The 18,870-nt window shown below is 41.0% G+C and overlaps 2 protein-coding genes across 14 annotated transcripts; one reads left to right on the top strand and one right to left on the bottom strand.

The window, feature by feature from the left end:
• On the top strand, window positions 1–6,575 carry LOC110783324 (protein HAPLESS 2). 2 transcript variants are annotated; one of them, XM_056843820.1, is made up of 18 exons: window positions 1–695; window positions 1,714–1,860; window positions 2,018–2,106; window positions 2,563–2,602; window positions 2,688–2,745; window positions 2,845–2,905; window positions 3,243–3,321; window positions 3,430–3,564; window positions 3,808–4,002; window positions 4,090–4,170; window positions 4,262–4,362; window positions 4,518–4,635; window positions 4,875–4,907; window positions 5,012–5,099; window positions 5,190–5,278; window positions 5,371–5,486; window positions 5,793–5,893; window positions 5,993–6,575. In XM_056843820.1, the coding sequence occupies exons 1-18, from the start codon at window positions 393–395 to the stop codon at window positions 6,475–6,477; spliced, it is 2,319 nt and encodes a 772-aa protein (XP_056699798.1). In that variant the 5' UTR covers window positions 1–392; the 3' UTR covers window positions 6,478–6,575. The 2 variants fall into 2 exon arrangements, with proteins under 2 accessions (XP_056699798.1, XP_056699797.1); XM_056843819.1 differs by having other exon boundaries at window positions 5,006–5,099.
• Window positions 1,153–11,063, bottom strand: LOC110783323 (pentatricopeptide repeat-containing protein At1g62350). Of its 12 annotated transcripts, XM_056843827.1 has the most exons (7): window positions 10,546–11,063; window positions 6,846–7,265; window positions 5,961–6,065; window positions 4,070–4,214; window positions 3,783–3,984; window positions 2,542–2,731; window positions 1,153–2,469 (listed from the first exon to the last, which is right to left on the bottom strand). In XM_056843827.1, exons 1-2 carry the CDS (start codon window positions 10,948–10,950, stop codon window positions 6,849–6,851), a joined length of 822 nt encoding a protein of 273 aa, XP_056699805.1. In that variant the 5' UTR covers window positions 10,951–11,063; the 3' UTR covers window positions 1,153–2,469; window positions 2,542–2,731; window positions 3,783–3,984; window positions 4,070–4,214; window positions 5,961–6,065; window positions 6,846–6,848. The 12 variants fall into 12 exon arrangements, with proteins under 12 accessions (XP_056699805.1, XP_056699800.1, XP_056699799.1 ...); XM_056843822.1 differs by having other exon boundaries at window positions 3,783–4,197; XM_056843821.1 differs by lacking the exon at window positions 4,070–4,214 and having other exon boundaries at window positions 2,542–2,753; window positions 3,783–4,017.
• Window positions 11,064–18,870: the final 7,807 nt, after the last annotated feature.

Raw genomic sequence — 18,870 nt, 5'->3', positions numbered from 1 at the left:
AAATCACAATTTAAGGGAAAATGTGACAATGTCACTTTTAAAAACAATTCCCAATATATGGATCATTTGTGTACAAATATACAATCCCTCCAAAACCCCCTTAATAACCAACTTTATATTTTTATGGAAATCTCTAACTCACATTTCAAAAGTTTATAAATAAATAAAAATACATGAATTTTAAAATTTCCCTCAAAAAAATTAAAAAACTAACTTCCTCTGTTTTCTTCCCCAATTCACTTTCTCCCTCATTCATAACCACCACCGCCATCTCAGCCGATTCCCGCCACCATAAATGCGTTTCCACTTCCTCTGAAAACACCCTCCGCCTCGGAAGCCGCCGGAGTAACTGGTTTTTTTCAGAAGACTTGTAAAAATCTTTTAGTATTTTGATGGGAAATTTTTGGCACATTTTGGAGTATGGTGAAATAATGCAAAGAATTGGTGGAATGACAATGTTGTTAATCTTTCTTTTGATGAACATCTTTCCTTTTCATGTAACCAATAATAATAATTATTATGATCGTGGGGGTGGAAGGGGATTTGGGTTTGGATATGGTGAAGCACTTCAAATACTTTCGAAATCGAAACTCGAAAAATGTGAGAAATCTTCTGCAGATGGTTCAAGTAATGATAATGGAAACCTCAATTGTACTCGCAAGATTGTCATTGACATGGCTGTTCCCAGCAACACAGTAAGTTGTTGTTCTTGTTGTTGCTGTTTTTGTTCTTGTTGTTGTTGCTTGCTGCTGTTAAAGATGGCCCTGGGCCGGTCTTGGCAGGGCTTCGGCCAAGGTCATGGGTCTAAACGGGTCGGGTCCATGCCAAACTCATGTTGTATCATACCGGGTCGGGTCGGGTTGGAAAGTTCAAAACGGGGTCAGACCCGCCCCACGACTTCATGCTCGTGCCGGAAAGTGCTTTTCTCATGTCGTGTTGGGCTTCGGGTCGGTAGGGTCTGTAAACAAATATTTTCGAGTTAAATTGGGCCGTTCACTTTCGGGTTTACAAATGCTTGTTCAATGCCCAGAACTTTTGGGTTCGGGTCAACCCAATGGGTTGAGAGATTTTAAAACGCGCATTATATTTTCATTAATTTAAGTAATAAATATACCAATTACGGGCAAAACATTAGAAATTTTCCTACATAAGTTTATATTTAGTCAAATTCGACTATAAAATGGCGTATAAATCAAATTAAAATTATATTACATCCAACAATAATAATAAAAAAGTATATTTACTATGCTTACAATTCCTCGTAATCTCATTTATTACTATAAATACAATGATTTTCAATCGGTCGGGTCAATAACGAGTTCGATCGGATTTTGACCCATTACTTTTCGGGTTGTTTGGGTTCAGATAAAATCGAGATACAGGTCACAAAAACCTTGTTCAAAACCAGTATTTTCAGGTTGGGTTCGGGTCGGTTTTTGGGTTGGGTTGATTTTTGACCGGTCTAGTTGCTGCTATCGTTGTTGTTGTCTTTGATGCTGTTGCTGCTGCTATCGTTGTTGTTGTTGTTGTTGTTGCTGCTATCGTTGTTGTTGTTGTTGTTGTTGCTGCTATCGTTGTTGTTGTTGTTGTTGTTGCTGCTATCGTTGTTGTTGTTGTTGTTGTTGCTGCTGCTATCGTTGTTGTTGTTGTTGTCAACTTCTGAATAAATCCTGCAAATTTTATTCTGACATAAAGAATTTTCACTGGTTTCAGAGTGGAGGAGAAGCATCAATGGTGGCAGAAGTTGCAGAGGTGGAGGAAAACTCAACTACAAACAAGATGCAGACTTTGCGATTACCCCCTGTGATTACTGTCAACAAATCTGCTGTTTACGCCATGTTTGATCTCACTTATATACGAGTATGGCTAACTAATATCTGAATTATGGCTAACTTTCAGTAACTTCCTTGCATAATCAAGATGTTTCTTGCTTTTGATTTCTTCCTCTTCTTCACTTGTATATTTGTATAGTATACCTATGCAATGATATGTGACACTTTCAGTATCAAATTTTCAGGATGTTCCCTATAGACCCCAGGAATTTTATGTCCAGACACGAAAGTGTGAGCCGGATGCTGATGCACGCGTTGTGAAGATATGTGAGAGGCAATTTCTCTCTTTCTTTCTCAATACCTATTTCATAGACCTGATCATCATGAGCCCGGCCCGGCCCGGAAAATGGCGGTTTTGGGTAATTTAAAATTGCAATTTTAGTTATAGAGTTAGCCCGACCCAAACGGTCCAGAAAGCACTCTATTTTTGGCCCGAAATAGCAGGTTTTGGACAGAAAAGTTTGGCCCGGCTTGACCCGGTCTAATAGGCAGAATTTTAAGGCATGGCCCGAACCCGACCCGGAATTTGATCAGGTCTACTTATTTCCTCCCCCTCCCTTCTCACCTTCTACGTGTAGTGCTGTTTCTGTGCACTAGCTCGTGTGTTTCTCCTTATTTCCTTGATTCGAGCTTGACGCTACAGATCAGGAAATCAAATCAGTGCAGATCATTTTGCGTTTCTCTACATGTATTAGCAAATGACTCGTACCTTCTGTTGTCGGTTTTGTAGGTTGAGGGATGAACAAGGGCACATTATCGAACCCTCACAGGTACTTTTTTTGGTTATAATGTCTCAAAACCTATGTTTCTCATAAATAGTGATGTTTCCTTTCTGTCTGCATATCCTTTCCTTAGCCAGTCTGCTGTCCTTGTGGTGATAGACGAAGAGTACCTTCTTCCTGTGGAAACTTCTGTAAGTGACTGAAATTAATCATACAAAAGTTCAGTATTCATGTTCATTCATAGAGGAAGTGATTGTAAAGTTTTGTGTTCTAATTTACATGTTTATCAGTTGACAAGATGGTAAAAGGGAAAGCAAATACTGCACATTGTCTACGGTTTCCTGGTGATTGGTACACCTACTGAACTCCATCTAATTACTCCGTATTCTATACTTTCTTAATTTCCTTTATACATAAAAGGTTCCTAAACCGATACATTGAGTGATTGAGCTCAATCACTTGTGTTTCTGACATTGGTTCGCGTTACAGAAGCCTTTCCTGCAATTTTCAGGAAATCTGAAGTTCAGTTTTTCCTGGGAATTCTTGTTATCTGCAGTCTGCTGATGGTAGCATGAATTGTTTCAGGACCAAGTTTTCGCATTTCATATAAGTTAACAATCTTGTATGTTAATGTGTTAAAAGAAAAGTTAGTTTCTAAGGTAATATAACAACTGTTAAATGTTTTCAGGTTCCATATATTCGGCATTGGACAAAGAACTATAGGATTTAGTGTTCGAATTCAAGTAAAGACTGGAACTGAAGTATCAGTAAGTTAAATCATAACATTTCTGTATTATGTGAATGTGTCGGTATCTTTCTCCCATCCTATTGTTTTTCCCTTTGATTGCATACTGGATTCTTGGTTCGCCTTTCAGGAAGTGGTTGTTGGTCCTGAAAACCGAACTGCTGTATCAAGCAACAGCTTTCTCAGAGTGAATCTTATTGGGGACTTTGGTGGTTATACTGATATTCCATCTTTCGAGGATTTCTACCTAGTGATCCCTAGGGAGGTATGTTTACATAATTACGGCTCTGTTCTGTTCGACTTATTTTAAGTTCAGATAATATAAGTTCAGAAAAAATAAGTTTTTTTTTCACATTTTCACACATAAATAAGTTTATTTCAGACAAAATGTTTCAGATAAAATAAGTCAAGATATAAGTTCAGTTAAGTTCAGATAAGTTCATTTAAGTTTAATGAATTTAGACAGAGAACTGATGAGAGTACCTTTTTCTGGTTTTGAATTCTGAAGCATGGACCAGGCCAGCCTCCGGATCTAGGACATAATTTTTCAATGTACATGCTACTTGAGAGAGTGAGATTCACATTGGACGGCCTTGAATGCAACAAGATTGGAGTCGGTTATGAGGCTTTCAATGGTCAACCGGATTTCTGCACCTCCCCGTACTGGAGTTGTTTGCACAACCAGCTGTGGAATTTTCATGAAGTTAGTTACCTCAACCTGAAAAACAGAAACAACAACATAACTTGAAAGTGTCTGAAAATGTTCTGACATTCAAAACTGTTTTCACAGGCTGATCAGAATCGAATTGCAAGGCATCAACCACCGTTGTATGGCGTGGTAGGAAGATTTGAAAGGATAAACGAGCACCCAGTTACGTTGAGCTGAGTTTAACAGATTCTGCATTTCACATTCATCTGTTAAAATATTGTCAGAGTCTGTCATTAACTGAAAATGCATACAGGGTGCAGGGACCAATTCATTTTCCTTTGGGATTTCGGAAGCTATTAACACTAATCTTGTGATAGAATTAGCAGCTGATGACATTGAATATGTTTTTCAGAGGTTGGTATGTTCTTATTTTCTTTGATTATGCTTGAGATTTCGGAAGCTATTAACACTAATCAGTAGTTTCTTGCTTCATTGTGAAATTTGTTGAATGATGTTTCACTTTCTGCTGCAAAATTCTCAAGTTTATGTTATGTAATTGTGTTTTTCAGGAGTCCTGGAAAGATTTTAGGTGTTACTGTGCCTACATTTGAAGCGTTAGCGCAGTATGGGACTGCAGCGATCAAAACAAAGAACATCGGTGAAGTGGAAGCATCATACAGCTTGACGGTATGCCAATAATGTTGTTTGTAAAGGAGTATTACTGTATTAGGCTCTGTTCTATTCACCTTATTTACACTGATTTCAGAAAAAATAAGGGATGACCAAGTACAATTTATAACTAAAATAAGTTCAGATAAGATGGATGCAGAAAAAATAAGTGAAAATCAAATGAATAGTACGCACACTTCATGTTTAATACTTTGTATCAGACATTCTGGAAACTGATCTTTTTACATTTCATACAGTTCCAATGCTCGAAAGGTGTGACAATGATGGAGGTACTCCATTAGAAACTTTCCTTCTGGTTTTTCACCTGACATTTTCATGACAACTCTGAGTTCCTGGTTTTATTACTTTCACAAACATATGACTGCAGGAACAGTTTTTTATCATGAAGCCTGAAGAGGTTGCGACTCGATCTTTCAAACTCTATCCAACTACAGATCAAGCCTCAAAATACGCATGTTCTGGTAAAGAGTTTTTTTTGCTGATTTTTTCTTTGTGCTGCACATTGGTTTATATCTTGAATTTTATTTGTTTTAAGTTTTTCCTGAATGCAGCAATATTAAAAGATTCTGAATTCAATGAAGCTGATAGAGCTGAGTGCCAGTTCACCACCACAGCCGCAGTGCTCGACAATGGAACACAGGTAAAAATGGTAGTTTTACTGCATTTACATTTTACAGACATCACAGACCGTCTGAGTGCAAAAAGTAACAGAAGCAACATAATGTACTGCAGGGAATCCCCTTTCAACCACCAAAGTCACAGACAGCAAGTTTCTTTGAAACAATCAAAGACATATGGAACAAGTTATGGGGTGGTTTGTCAGACTTCATTACAGGAAAGAATTGCAGGTAGTTTCGTTTCCATTGTTTAAAAAGAGTTATTAAACTGAACATACTTCACTGCATGAAATATTACTGATATTCGTAGTTCATTGTAAGAAAGACAAAAAAAATCACCAGAATTATGAATCGCAAGCCAAAATACTAATGTTTCAAACTTCAGAATCCAATATTTCGACAGACTGCATGTCGTCTAAGGAAAAAAAATCACCAGAAATATAAAAAACAAGCATAAAAACTCGATTTGGGAGGATCCCTGTGAGTTTAAACTACAGTTTTGAATGAATCTAATTTTCTTTTTGTTGTTTTGAGTAGAAGCAAGTGTACCGGGCTCTTTGATTTCCACTGTCACATTCAATATGTATGCATGAGTTGGGTCATCATGTTTGGACTATTTTTGTCCATCTTTCCTACAGGTAACCTGATTGTTTTTCTATCAGCATATTTTTTGTTCAGCAAGATATGAATTTAAGAACAACTAACCTTATTCACAATAATCTTTGATGGCGTTTTAGTCCTCGTGCTTCTATGGCTTTTACATCAAAAAGGACTCTTCGATCCTCTCTACGACTGGTGGGAAGATCATTTCTGGGAAGGTACACCAAGGCGGAAAATTAACCAGAGGAACAGAGTTCAGCTTGATCATCACCGGATTCATCACATGAGACATCAACCTCACCATTACCGAGCACACCAGCATCATAACATGCATGAAATGAAGCATAGGCACAGGAAGAATAATAGTGAACAAGAACATGATCATGCACCACATCGATCAAATGATTATAATCAGTATTTGCATCATGTCCATAAAGACAAGCATAAACATGGCAAGCATCGAAGTAGCATCGATGTAAAGCAGCAGCTGCATTTGGATAATCAGGGTGATGTAATTCGCCATCACAGGCATAGGAAACAGAGGAGAACTATTGAAAGAACATCTGGTTTTCAGGAGGATGAACGATCATTCAGAGTAACATTTGAGTCAACAGGAGAATAGATTGAAGAGTAACATTTGTATCAAAAATTCAGAAGTGAAAAAGGAATGCAAGCAAAAATACAAAATGAATCATCTTTTGAGAGTTGAGAGAATGTGTTCACCAGAATGTATCACTTGTATTGCTCCACTTGAATGGGCTACAGTAGACTCAATTGTTTTTGGCAACTAATTTGTAAGTTTGAAATTTCTTATGTCAAACATAGATACAAATTTGTACTACAACAGACTTACAGTAGAAGTTTCAACAAATCAAATGATATTGTTTTCAAGTTTTCTAAGAAAACAAAAACTACCAACTAGTTTTAAGGAAGATGTAACAAAGACTACAAAACCACTTCTCTGTCTAAAAAAGAGTTGTTTAAACTTGCCTTTTAATCCGTATCGCTCTCCGTTTCCCAGTCTTGGTCATCAAAGAGGTCTTCAGGAGGATCATAGACAGAACATCCGGGAAATAGCTCCAAAAAGTCATCTTTGATCTTCTCCCTCAATTCTGGATATGGAATAAGCCCTTTCAGAATGACTCGAAAAGGAAGTGAAAGAGGGGGATCAGGGGACTGCCTCATTTCAGCATATATTTCCATCGCCTTATTTGGCAGTTCATTGTCCAAAAAGGCCCTCATAATGTCACCGAAAGTGTGCTGATCAAATAGTACTTCTTCCCTCTTCAAGTCTCCCCACACCCGGTTTGTTTCCTCGACCTTTTGGTTCCTTGCAAGCATCATGAGCATGTCCCTGTAGAAGAACATGTCTGGACGGTACCATATCTCTTTACGCACCACATCATACAACTGTGAAAGGGTCAACCAGAAATTCAAATCAGAAACGGTTGTTCTACCATATGCATACTTCACTGTTATTGGATTTACCAGATTCCTACGTGGCTACATCATTAAGCAACATCGGGCCACTTGTTTATTTTCAAATAATAGATCAAGCAAAATAGAGAACACTTCGGGTTGAAAAACTAAAAAAACATCTACTTGAAAGTTGATATAACCAATTTAAGGTAATGATAAATCTCAACGAGAACCCTTTTAACTCATAACCACTGCACCTGATATCTGAGAACAACCTCCCCTGGTCAGTAGAATGTGGGCATTATCCCTTGTTATTAAGAGTTTAAGACTCTAGCAAAACCCACCTACTTACCTTCAAATAAAATTCTCATTATCTGAATAAAATTATCATTATCTATAAGCTATAATAGGTGGCCCATGGCCCAACTTTTTTTAAGAGACTAAGGATAAAGATCACACCAGTGACTCAGTGCAAATATCAACCCATACACCAGTTGAAGACCAAGTATAAGTGTAGGACTCCACATGAGCACTGAAATAAGTTTGTCTATGTAGCGACAAACTGAAGAATCCATAGAAACTTCATTAGAGATGCCAGAAGCAGTATGTTAAGAACATCAAGGTCATGTTAACTATCAACAGTCCTACCTAACAAGGAAATCGATCCATCTCTCCAAAATTATTAATCCCCGTGTTTTACAGCCCATTTAAGGCTAAATGTACCGTACCCTTAAAGTCGAAGAAAAGACCTCTGAATTATAGGAAATATATGGAGAACCCTAAGCATGATCCGTTGTTGTGCTTTGGAACAAGTGTTACAACCTAACAAAAATCACAACTACAAATTGAGAAGAAACCAAAAGTTATTTCAGGGAAGACGAATTTGGAGGTAAGGATAGGCAAGAAAAAACCAGGCGACAAGAGGGAGCTAAAAGAACCAGAGAAAGACTGAGAGTATTTGTGAGAAAAGAAGCAGTTGAAAGAGAAATGTAGTGTTCTGTCTTACATTCTGTTCTGATGGAAAATAAACTACAAACATCAGTCCATCAGCAATGTCAGTGCTAAAAGTGATTACCAAATAGGGGAACATCCTATAATTCACTCGTTAAGCTCTAACAACTACGAAGTATTACTTTTCTACCTTACCAAAAATTACAGCAATATGCCAACAACAGAAGGTGCCTAGTTCCCGTCGTAAAGGGGAAATAGAAACTGCAGTATTATTACGGCTAACTTACAAGTTACAACAGCACCCCTAATGGTTATCACTATTTGCTTATAAACCCAAACAGACCATGTGAATACAAATATGACAATACACTCTCTCCACAAGGAACATGTCCAACGACCAGTCAAAGTCTCAATCCAACCCTTTCTTAGAAACTTTTCTCCCCTCATCCCAACTTCTTTCAAGCCCATTTCTTATTTTTAATTCACCCCTTCTAAAGGTGAGATAGGAAGTCCGGAACCAAGAAGGTGTTTTCCACATTTCCAAAACCGATAAAAGGACATAGAATCAGGCGATTCAGGCCTTCCACATATTCAAAACTGAGATGAATTACACTCACTTCAACCGTCATATTCATGCACACCATATTTTGTGCAAATCAAATATAATGAGCACTTGAAAGGTATCACATTTCAACATCTATATCACTATACGAGTATACGCCTATCTCCATTCCAAAAAAATTAAGGATCCCAACAAACCATTACCATTATTCCTCCAATGATCCAAACAAAAACTTGTTCTATGTCTTCACCTAACTAAATCAAACAGGATGAAATGCCAAATCAAAACTGATTTTAGCTTATCGAAATCGATTTCTGCTCATCACAACTTCTTTTTGGGGCGGTGCAGCTAAATTTTATAAGGTGGTGAGAACATACATAGCCTTAAACCAATATAAATAACATACAATAAACCATTGTTCTACGTCTTCATTTAACTAAATCAAACACGAAGAAATGCCAAACCCACTTCAAATGCAAGCATTCATCGGCATCCTACCAAACATCCAATTTACTACTAACAGAGTAACAGCTCATGAAATGAACAGATTACCCAGTCCACCATATATTAGCACAAATTTTCCAAATTCTGTAACAATCATATTGTGCTTAGCTCTTCCCAACTGAATTTTCTAATCAGAACTAATTTTCTGGTGATCAAAACTGATTTTGTTAGATTTTGTTAGAACTTCAAATTTTGAAGTTTGCTAATGACAAGGGCATTAGCAAATAGGTCAGAGTTGAAGCTTAGAGCAATAGCTAGAAAAGGTAAAGGGTTTCAGCTCATTTCTCTCTCCTCATACCCTGCAATCGAAAACCCCAACAATGGGGAGCATCCTACCAACGCTTCCATGAAATCAAAATCAGAGAAATGCGTAACGATTTCATGAAAATTCGAGCTCCGCAAAACCAACTCCAGCATGGCTAACGCTCTCCGCCGTGTAATGATAGCCGAGGTGCCGACGGTCGTCGTCGATCTTGTCGAAATCGAAGTTAACTCTTCTGTTCTCAACGACGAGTTCATCGCTCACCGCCTCGGCCTCATCCCTTTTACTAGTGAACGTGCCATGGCTATGCGGTTTTCGCGTGACCGCGACGCCTGCGACGGTGACGGACAGTGTGAGTATTGCTCGGTGGAGTTTCATCTTCAGGCCAAATGTATCGGCGATCAAACCCTAGATGTTACTAGCAAGGATTTGTTGAGCTCGATACCATGATAGGAATTTGAGAACGCACGCGGAAGTTTTGATGGACCTCAATTATATAACAAAATTGTATTTTCATCATGATTTCATTAATAAGAATTCTACAACAGTATTTGCGATAGCTCATGTCTCTCGTTTATCTCTTTGGTAGAACCCTTGTTTCTACCCTCATATGTTGTGGGAGCTCTTTTGATTGGCTCACCTCTAAACTTATGCAAATGCAACATATTTATAGTGGTTGTATTTTGGTTTCTAGATTCTTGTACTCTCCTTATTTATCTAGATTTTTCTTAGGATAATTCTAGACACTTTAGTTACTAGATTTTTCTAGACATTTTAGTTACTAGATTTTTCTAGTCTAGCTGTTTGTTTGGGAGAAGCAGCTAAATTTCACAAGGTAAAGAGAACATACATAGCTTTAAACCAATCAATAACATCCAATAAACCATTATCATCAAAAAAAACCTGTCAAATTAAGCTATCTTAACAAAACCACAACAAAAACTCCAAACTTTAACACCAAAAATGGAGGAGAGAGAGAGCAAGGTGCATACTTTCATAGAGAGAAATACTTGGTCTTGGCGTTGAAACTCAGCAAGAACAGAAACAAGGTCAGATTTAAGGAGACGAGAAACATTTGATTGAATACATCGTTGAAGACGAAGAGGGTTTGATTGAAGACGCTTCAACTCTTTCGCAACAATTAAACCTTCTTTCCCAATTTCTTTCTTTCTCCTCCATATTGATATTCTATTAGGGTCCCGCCACACTCCTTCCGCCGCCGCCGATGATGACAACGATGAAGTTGTGCTGATTTTCCGAATCAAACATTGAAATACGGCGTTGTTGAAATTGGGGTTTAGGGTTTTAGAAAAAATAAGAGAAATTGATGTTGAGTTTGAATTTGAAATTGAGATAGCTCGGCGAAGGAATTGTGCAGAACGAGTGTGAACGAACATGAATGATGATGATGAACCTTCTTCTCTCTTTCAACTTCCAGATTTTACTACGAGTAAGATATACGGAGTATGAGTATCCCATTTTCTGATGAACTCACTCACTTTAGTCGGTTGTCAGTGGTCATTTGTCACCTCTATAATGGCACTTGGTCGGGCGGGCTCGAGGCACGACATGGTCCAGCATTAAAAATGCCATGGCACGGGCGCGACTGCACGGTCACGGAAAAAGTACGGTCCGATACAAGCACGAAATTATGGGCCGTAGGTTGAACAAAAGATGGCCGTGGGCCGGGCCGGCCTGAAGCCCGGCCGATCCGGCCTGGGAACGAAAAAAGCACCGCCCGACACAAGCACGAAGTCGTGGGCCGTGCCTGGGCCGATTTTTTTTTTGAAAAATCACGAAAAGTAGCGGCACGACTCGACCGGACACGACAAAGCACGCTAAATTTAGTAAAATTAGGCTTGGGCACGACCCGACCCGACCCGGCACGACAGCCCGTGAACTTGGGCCGAGCCTGGGCCCGGTTTTGAATTTTCCGGTGTGGCACCCCCCGTCTTTAAGTTGAACTTCGGTCATATTTATTGGAAATGGCACGGCACGACAAAGTACATTAAATTGAGTGAAATTGGGACTTAAGTACAATGGTCTAGTCCGGCACGAGGCATATGGGATCGAGTCGTATTTGGCTACAGTTTTGAAACTTTTGGCATATATATATATTAGATTTGCATCAAACAAAATTCTAATCCGGCAAAACCACGATCGTTGTAGATGAGATCTGACAATGATGAATACCCTCTTTCACATCGTTGTTTGATACAGCCTTCAACGAGGGGGTCTTTCGATCTGTTGTAGCTTTGGTATTGAATTAAATCCGATTCAATTGATTGTAGACGTAAGAATGACCTCCGTTGTAATCCCGCACAAATCTTCATCAATAAATCAACTTTTCCTGCGAATTTAAAAATATGGCCCCAAACTCTCACAAGGAGAGAGATAAAAATTAAATTGGTACAAATAACCCAATAAATGGGTAAAAAAGCTCTCCAATAGGGAGATGATGGAGTTTTTATTCCGAACATGAAATCAAAAGCTATGAAAAACAAGAAAAAAAAGGGGGCTTACTGTTATCTCACTTTTTGGACTAACGACATAACTGCTCTGACGTTTGATCATGTCGTGTCGACCACGTTTTGTCGTGTCACAGGTAAATGTCGTGCCAGGAAGACGTGTCGGACGTGACACCAAGCGACGAAGAACAAGCGACAGTGGATTGGCGACAAAGGACCAGCGACGTTCGACGATGGAATAAACAGAGATAGGTCAAGAGCCAGGCCCAAAGCCCAAGGTACATTGCGCCGTCACAAGGGAAGAAAAGGTCAGAAGAACTATTAAAAGATCACGGAAGTGGTTGAAGCCAAGAGAAGATCATGGGCAACGGCTAATCCCTATCTTCTAGGGATTCTCCCAACTAACAAAGCTGGATGACTCGCATATAAAAGAGAAGGAACGGTGACAAGCAAAGGACAAGTTAACAAAAGCTCTCAATACTCAAGCATTATTTACATTCATACTTGAAAGGAATTCCTTGTATTAGTTATTTTGATTAAGCATAAACGTTCATAAAAATTACAGAAGATACTTAGTGGATTGATAGCCTCATAGCTATCCGCGGTTTTTTACCTTATTCTTGGGTTTTCCGCGTCAACACTTCTCTGTGTCGTGTCTCTTTTACTTGCTTTATTCGTTCATTTCTTTTAGTGTCGACCCTAGCCGAAAGTCGCCCCTAGACGAAATTTGGCATAAACAGTTTGGCGACGTCTGTGGGGACATTAACTAGGTTTCACACAAAATCGCCCTTCACACCATGTCTACTAAAGAGATGACACTTGCAGAGATGAAAGCAGCCTACGAGAAGGCCCAAGCAGAGCTGGCCCAAGAAAGGGCATCCATCGAAAACCTCCAGAAGGAACTCGACTCTGTGAAAAGTACCAAGCACCAGTCACGTTACAAGCCAGGTGCAAAATCGAAGAAATTGATATTCGAGATGACTGATGACTCCGAAGACCTGTCCGACGGCGACGAGCCACATGGAGAAGAAGATGAAGAAACACCGGACCCCGTAACCAAGCGCCTGAACAAGATGGAAACCCACATGAAGAAGCAATGCTCGCTGATGCCGAAGCTGATGACCAAGCTGCCAGGAGCGCCCACACCTGTGGAAACGGAACCGACCGACGGGTATGCAGCGTCGCCATTCTGTGAGGCGATCGCCAGGGTGACGGTGTCACACCAACTCCGACTCCCTACCTGGACCACCCTGTACGACGGAACGTCCGACCTCTACAGACACGTCAACGTCTACAAACAGCGAATGTGGCAGATCGGCATCCCCTATGACCTGATCGAACCCGTCATGTGCAAATCGTTCGGAGGAACCCTCGACGGAGCAGCCCTGGAATGGCTCATGAACATCACACGTGGATCCATCTATTGCCTGTCCGACCTCATCAACGCCTTCTACCAGCAATTCGCCAGCAGTCACCAGTTGGAGAAACAAACAAGTGACCTCTATCGGTTGGTCCAAGGACCAACCGAGTCGGTACGCGATTACTTTAACCGTTTTAATTATGAAAAAATTAGTATAAAAACTGTGATGTCAGGAAAGCCATCGAAGCATTCAAAAGAGCTCATCCCCAACTCGGAGTTATACCGGGAGATAACCAAATATCCCTGTGCAACCTTCGAGGAGGTCAGATCGCGAGCCACTGCCCAGATGCGGATCGAAGACGACGAGATTACACGGATGGCTTCTCAGCGACCAGCAGGGGGCAGCAGCGACAGGCGGTCGTACACCCCAAGGAACAACAACTGGCGACACTAGCCGTACAACCGCCAGAACCAGGTACAAAATGTCAATCAATATGATGATACTAACAATGTTTACAGGAATGAGCGGGCCGACCACCCCAACATTTCCAAATACGGCTTCAACGTCGACATCGGAGGTGTGGTGAACGCCCTTCAAAATGTAGGTGGAACAGTCAGGTGGCCCCGGAAAAGTGACAGACCAGATTCAATGAAAGACATGAGCAAATGGTGTGATTTCCACCGCGACAACGGTCACAAAACCGAGGAGTGCATCTCCCTCAAAAAGGAGGTCGCATTTCTCCTAAAACGGGGGCATTTGAAGGAGCTGCTGAGCGACAAAGGGAAGGAAACATTCAACAAGGAACAGACCACCCATCCCGACCCGACGACGAGCAGCGACCGACCAGACCCGCCTACGTTCAACAAAGTGGTAAATGTTATTTCTGGTGGATCCGATATTTGTGGACTAACCTCTTCTGCAGCTAAAAAAATCAACAGAGGAGAATCAGGAGCCGTCGAAGAGGGGCAGACAGAGGATGAGATTGTATTAAACAAGTCCTTGACAGCAATGGCTATCACCTTCAATGACTCGGATTCAACCGATACACAACGAGAGCACCACGACGGACTGGTAATATCACTTCCAATAGGCAACGCCCTGATCAAAAGGATATTGGTCGACAACGAAAGTTCAGCAAACGTGCTATTCCTGGAGGCACTGCAGGAAATGGGACTCGAGGAAAAGAACATCATTAAGAGATCAACGGTCTTGGTAGGGTTCAGCGGAGAATCATTGCGAATTGTTGGAGAAATATCATTGCCCACCTACGCAGAAGGAGTCAATGTCATGACGAAATTCAACGTCGTCGATTGCCCATCAGCATACAATGTCATCTTGGGACGACCATGGACCCACAAAATGAAAGCAGTACCCTCGACGTACCACCAATCAATCAAATTCCCGACCAAATGGGGGGTCATGGAAATCAAAGGGCAGCAAAGAGACGCAAAGAAATGCTACGAAACCGCACTGAAACCATCAAAATCCTCCATCTAGCAATTATAGCCCGGGTCGACCACAGATGAGCCAAACGATCAACAGATCGACGAGGTAGCATTAGACCCGACGAAACCAGACCAAGTCGTAAGGATCGGAGCATCACTGCCTGACAACATCAGAAGTCAGCTAGTGTCGTTCCTAAGTGAAAACTTGGACTGCTTCGCCTGGTCGCACGAAGACATGACAGGAATCAGCCCAGACGTCATCACCCATAAGCTCAACGTCGACCCCAACTTCAAACCAGTAAAACAGAAACGACGAAAATTCGCACCAGAAAGGAATAAAATCATAGACGAAGAAATTCAAAAATTGATAGACTCGGGGAAGATCAGAGAAGTCAAGTATCCGGATTGGTTAGCAAACGTCGTCGTCGTTGGGAAAAAGAACGGCAAATGGAGAGTGTGCATCGACTTCACCGACCTCAACAAAGCATGCCCCAAGGATCCATTCCCACTGCCACACATAGACGCCATGGTCGACGCCACCGCCGGTCACGAGTTACTCACCTTCATGGACGCTTATTCAGGATACAACCAGATACTTATGCACCCAGAGGACCAAGAAAAAACTTCTTTTGTAACAGATAGAGGAATTTATTGCTATAAAGTTATGCCTTTTGGTCTTAAAAATGCAGGTGCGATGTACCAACGACTGGTCAATAGGATGTTCAAAGATTAGCTCGGAGACACGATGGAGGTGTACATCGACGACATGCTAGTGAAATCAAAGAAGGCGAACGACCACGTGGAACATCTGCGACAGTCGTTCGAAATTTTAAAGAAGTGCGGTATGAAACTTAACCCAACTAAATGTTCTTTTGGAGTGTCGGCAGGTAAATTTCTAGGCTACATCGTCACCCAACGAGGAATCGAGGCCAGCCCCGACCAGATATGAGCAATCATCAACATCCAATCACCTAGGAACATAAAAGAAGTACAACGCCTGACAGGACAGGTGGCGACATTAAACCGTTTTATATCTCGGTCGTCGGACAAATGTTGTCTATTCTATGACGTCTTACGCAAAAACAAAGGCTTCAATTGGACCGACGACCATGAAACAGCTTTGCAAAACTTAAAAAAATATTTGATGATGCCACCCCTCCTGTCCAAACCTAAAGAAGGCGAAGTCCTTCAACTATACCTCGCCGTCAGCACGACGGCAGTCAGTGCAGTATTAGCCCGAGAAGACGAAAGACAACAACTACCCATTTACTACATCAGTAAGTCCTTATTGGAGCAGAAACCAGGTATTCCTCCCTAGAAAAACTTGTTTTAGCATTAGTCACTGCCGCCAAAAAATTAAGGCATTACTTTGAAACTCACCAAATAGTGGTGATGACTAACTATCCAATCAAGTCTGTGATGCGTAGGCCAGAACTAACAGGTCGAATGGAGAAATGGACAATGGCACTCGGAGGATTCGACATCAAATACCAACCAAGGACAGCGGTGAAGTCGCAAGCCCTTGCAGATTTTGTGGCAGACTTCAGCCCCGACTTGGAGAAAATAGCAAACGACGAAGTCAAACTCATCTACAACATAGAGGAAACATGGACACTCTTCGTCGACGGCTCGTCTAACTTTCGTGGTGCAGGTCTAGGCGTCGTGCTGAAGTCACCACAAGGGGACATGATAGCACAAGCAATATGCTGCGACTTCAAAGCGACAAATAACGAAGCAGAATACGAGGCACTAATCGCCGGGATGACGTTACTGGGGAATTGGGGGCAAGCGGACTCAACATCTTCAGCGACTCACAACTAATCGTCAACCAAATCAACGGCAACTACGAAGCCAAAGATCTGAAAATGACCTTATACCTTGAGAAAGCAAAAAAGTTAACCTCCAAATTTAAACCCTTCTCCATCAAACAAGTACTACGAGACCTAAACACACAAGCCGACGCCCTCGCTAACCTAGGATCCGCACTCAGAAAATCACCATTCTCCACCAAACCACTAGTCCATCTACTGTCGCCCGCCATCGAAAAGGACATGGCTTCTCCTCGGTTGGATGTTCAACCTCTGTTAGAGTGGGCTTGGTTGGATACTTTCACTGACGTTGATGAAGCCTCTGAGTCATTTGAGTCTTTGCATGTTTACAGACGTCGTGAGTCTGCTTTTATGGCATCGTTTGAAAATATCCATCAGATAACGGAAGACATGACTTTGGATGACATTACTAATCATTTCCCGTATCCTTTGTGTGTGGAGGAGGAGATTCCTGCTGGCTTGTCTGATCCCTTTTTATCTGTTGGCACGATTCATGGGCCTCTGTATGCAGAGCTAAATGCTGACTGGCTGGAACGCGCTGCCAGGCTTGACTATGCTAGGGTAGGCAACGATTACTTTGCCATGCTAGAGGGTTATTCTCTGGTCCTGCCGGAGTCGTCTGTTTGTATCCCTATCTTCCCCCTGGGCATATTGGTGTGTATGTCCACCATCTTGATTATGGGCTTCGCTTTCCTTTGGATCCCACTCTTGTGAAAATACTCAAGGTATTTAACATATGCCTAGCCCAACTTCATCCCCTTGTTGTGCGGGGTCTAATTTGTTATATGTTGGTGTGTGACAGGCTAAAGTCGTATCACCTAATCAAAGATAAACCTAGTTCCACTAACAAGATAGCAAGGGAAGTCGGGATCGAATCCACAGGGAAACAAGCGTTCTTTCCACTATTAAAATAAGGTCAAGACTATTGGGAAACAAGAAAATGGGTTTGGTTTGTACATTAAAACTACGACAATAATAAAAAGGAAATAAATCAGATAATAAAAGGTCTAGGGCATAGGTTCATCAATGAAGAACAATCCAGAATGATAAACAATATTAATAGTCAATAGAACAGTTAATTAGACTAGCATGCTCTCTCGAATCAATACTAATCATAAACTTGGAATTAACGGGCTCTCGCTAAGTATTAACCCCAATTCTACCTATTGACACAAGCCTAAACATCAAATTGCATCTCTTGAATCTTAACTTGATATTGCTAGACTAATACAGTTAGACCTACGCAAATCCGATTGCATAGTAACTGAAAGCAATCAATAAGAATTAACCAATAATACATCAATCAACAATATTCAATCATCCCTTCATATTAGTCCATGGATTCCCATAACCCTAGAATGAGACTACTCACACATAATTAAAATAACCAATATAAACATATTAATTGAAAACATGATTAGAACAAAATAATAAAGCAAGGTAAGGATTAATACCGAAGCGAAGAACGGAAGAGTAAATGAAAAATTGGAACTTTGATTAAAAATAAAAATAGGTGTTTGATTATAGTTGAGAGAATAAAGCTAAGTACTAGAATAACTAAGTTCTTAAAAGTAGGGAATAAGATGTCCCAAATAATTTCTCCTAGGTCTGCTCCTGCTGCTATTGGGTCGTCTTCTTCTGAGATGCTACGGAATTACATTGAGGAGAAGATGAACGCGCCAGATCTTCCTGCCCATCCTCCAATTCCTGAGGGTATAAACGTGAAGCATAACAATTACCAGGAGGATGAATATGTCTTGATTACCCCTGAGGCGAACCCAGAGCTTGCCGCGTCTTTCATGCGCCCGAGCCTTCCTCTGCTGTGTACGACCCAAGGTGGACTATGCAGGCAAACGAGTCACTTTACGGCCAGATGGTGGCGACTTGGCTCTTCGTATCTGCAGGGGAATTCAATTTCCCATTGACAGACCTCGGGATCGTATATATACCCTTGGGGCTATGGCGTGCCAGAAAGTTGTAGAGGTATTTGTACTTTATTACTTTCTTCTTTTGACTTGATTTATTGTTCGTTTAACTTAATCGAGTTTTCTTCTAAGTAGAGGCCTGCGGAGCTGTGCAGGAGCTGAACGACTTGTTCTGCTATTATCAACGTAAATAGCGTCAACATGTTTTTTTTTCTGGTAGATAACCAGGCTGTCATTCGAGATTTACGGATAGAGCTGGATCGCTCTAATACTGCTCTCACCACCGCCA

The sequence above is a fragment of the Spinacia oleracea genome, chromosome 4 (assembly GCF_020520425.1).
Source record: "Spinacia oleracea cultivar Varoflay chromosome 4, BTI_SOV_V1, whole genome shotgun sequence".
In the NCBI taxonomy this organism is placed as follows: Eukaryota; Viridiplantae; Streptophyta; class Magnoliopsida; order Caryophyllales; family Amaranthaceae; genus Spinacia; species Spinacia oleracea.
Note: the sequence above shows the minus strand (reverse complement) of the source record. Positions and strands in the feature narration are given on the sequence as shown.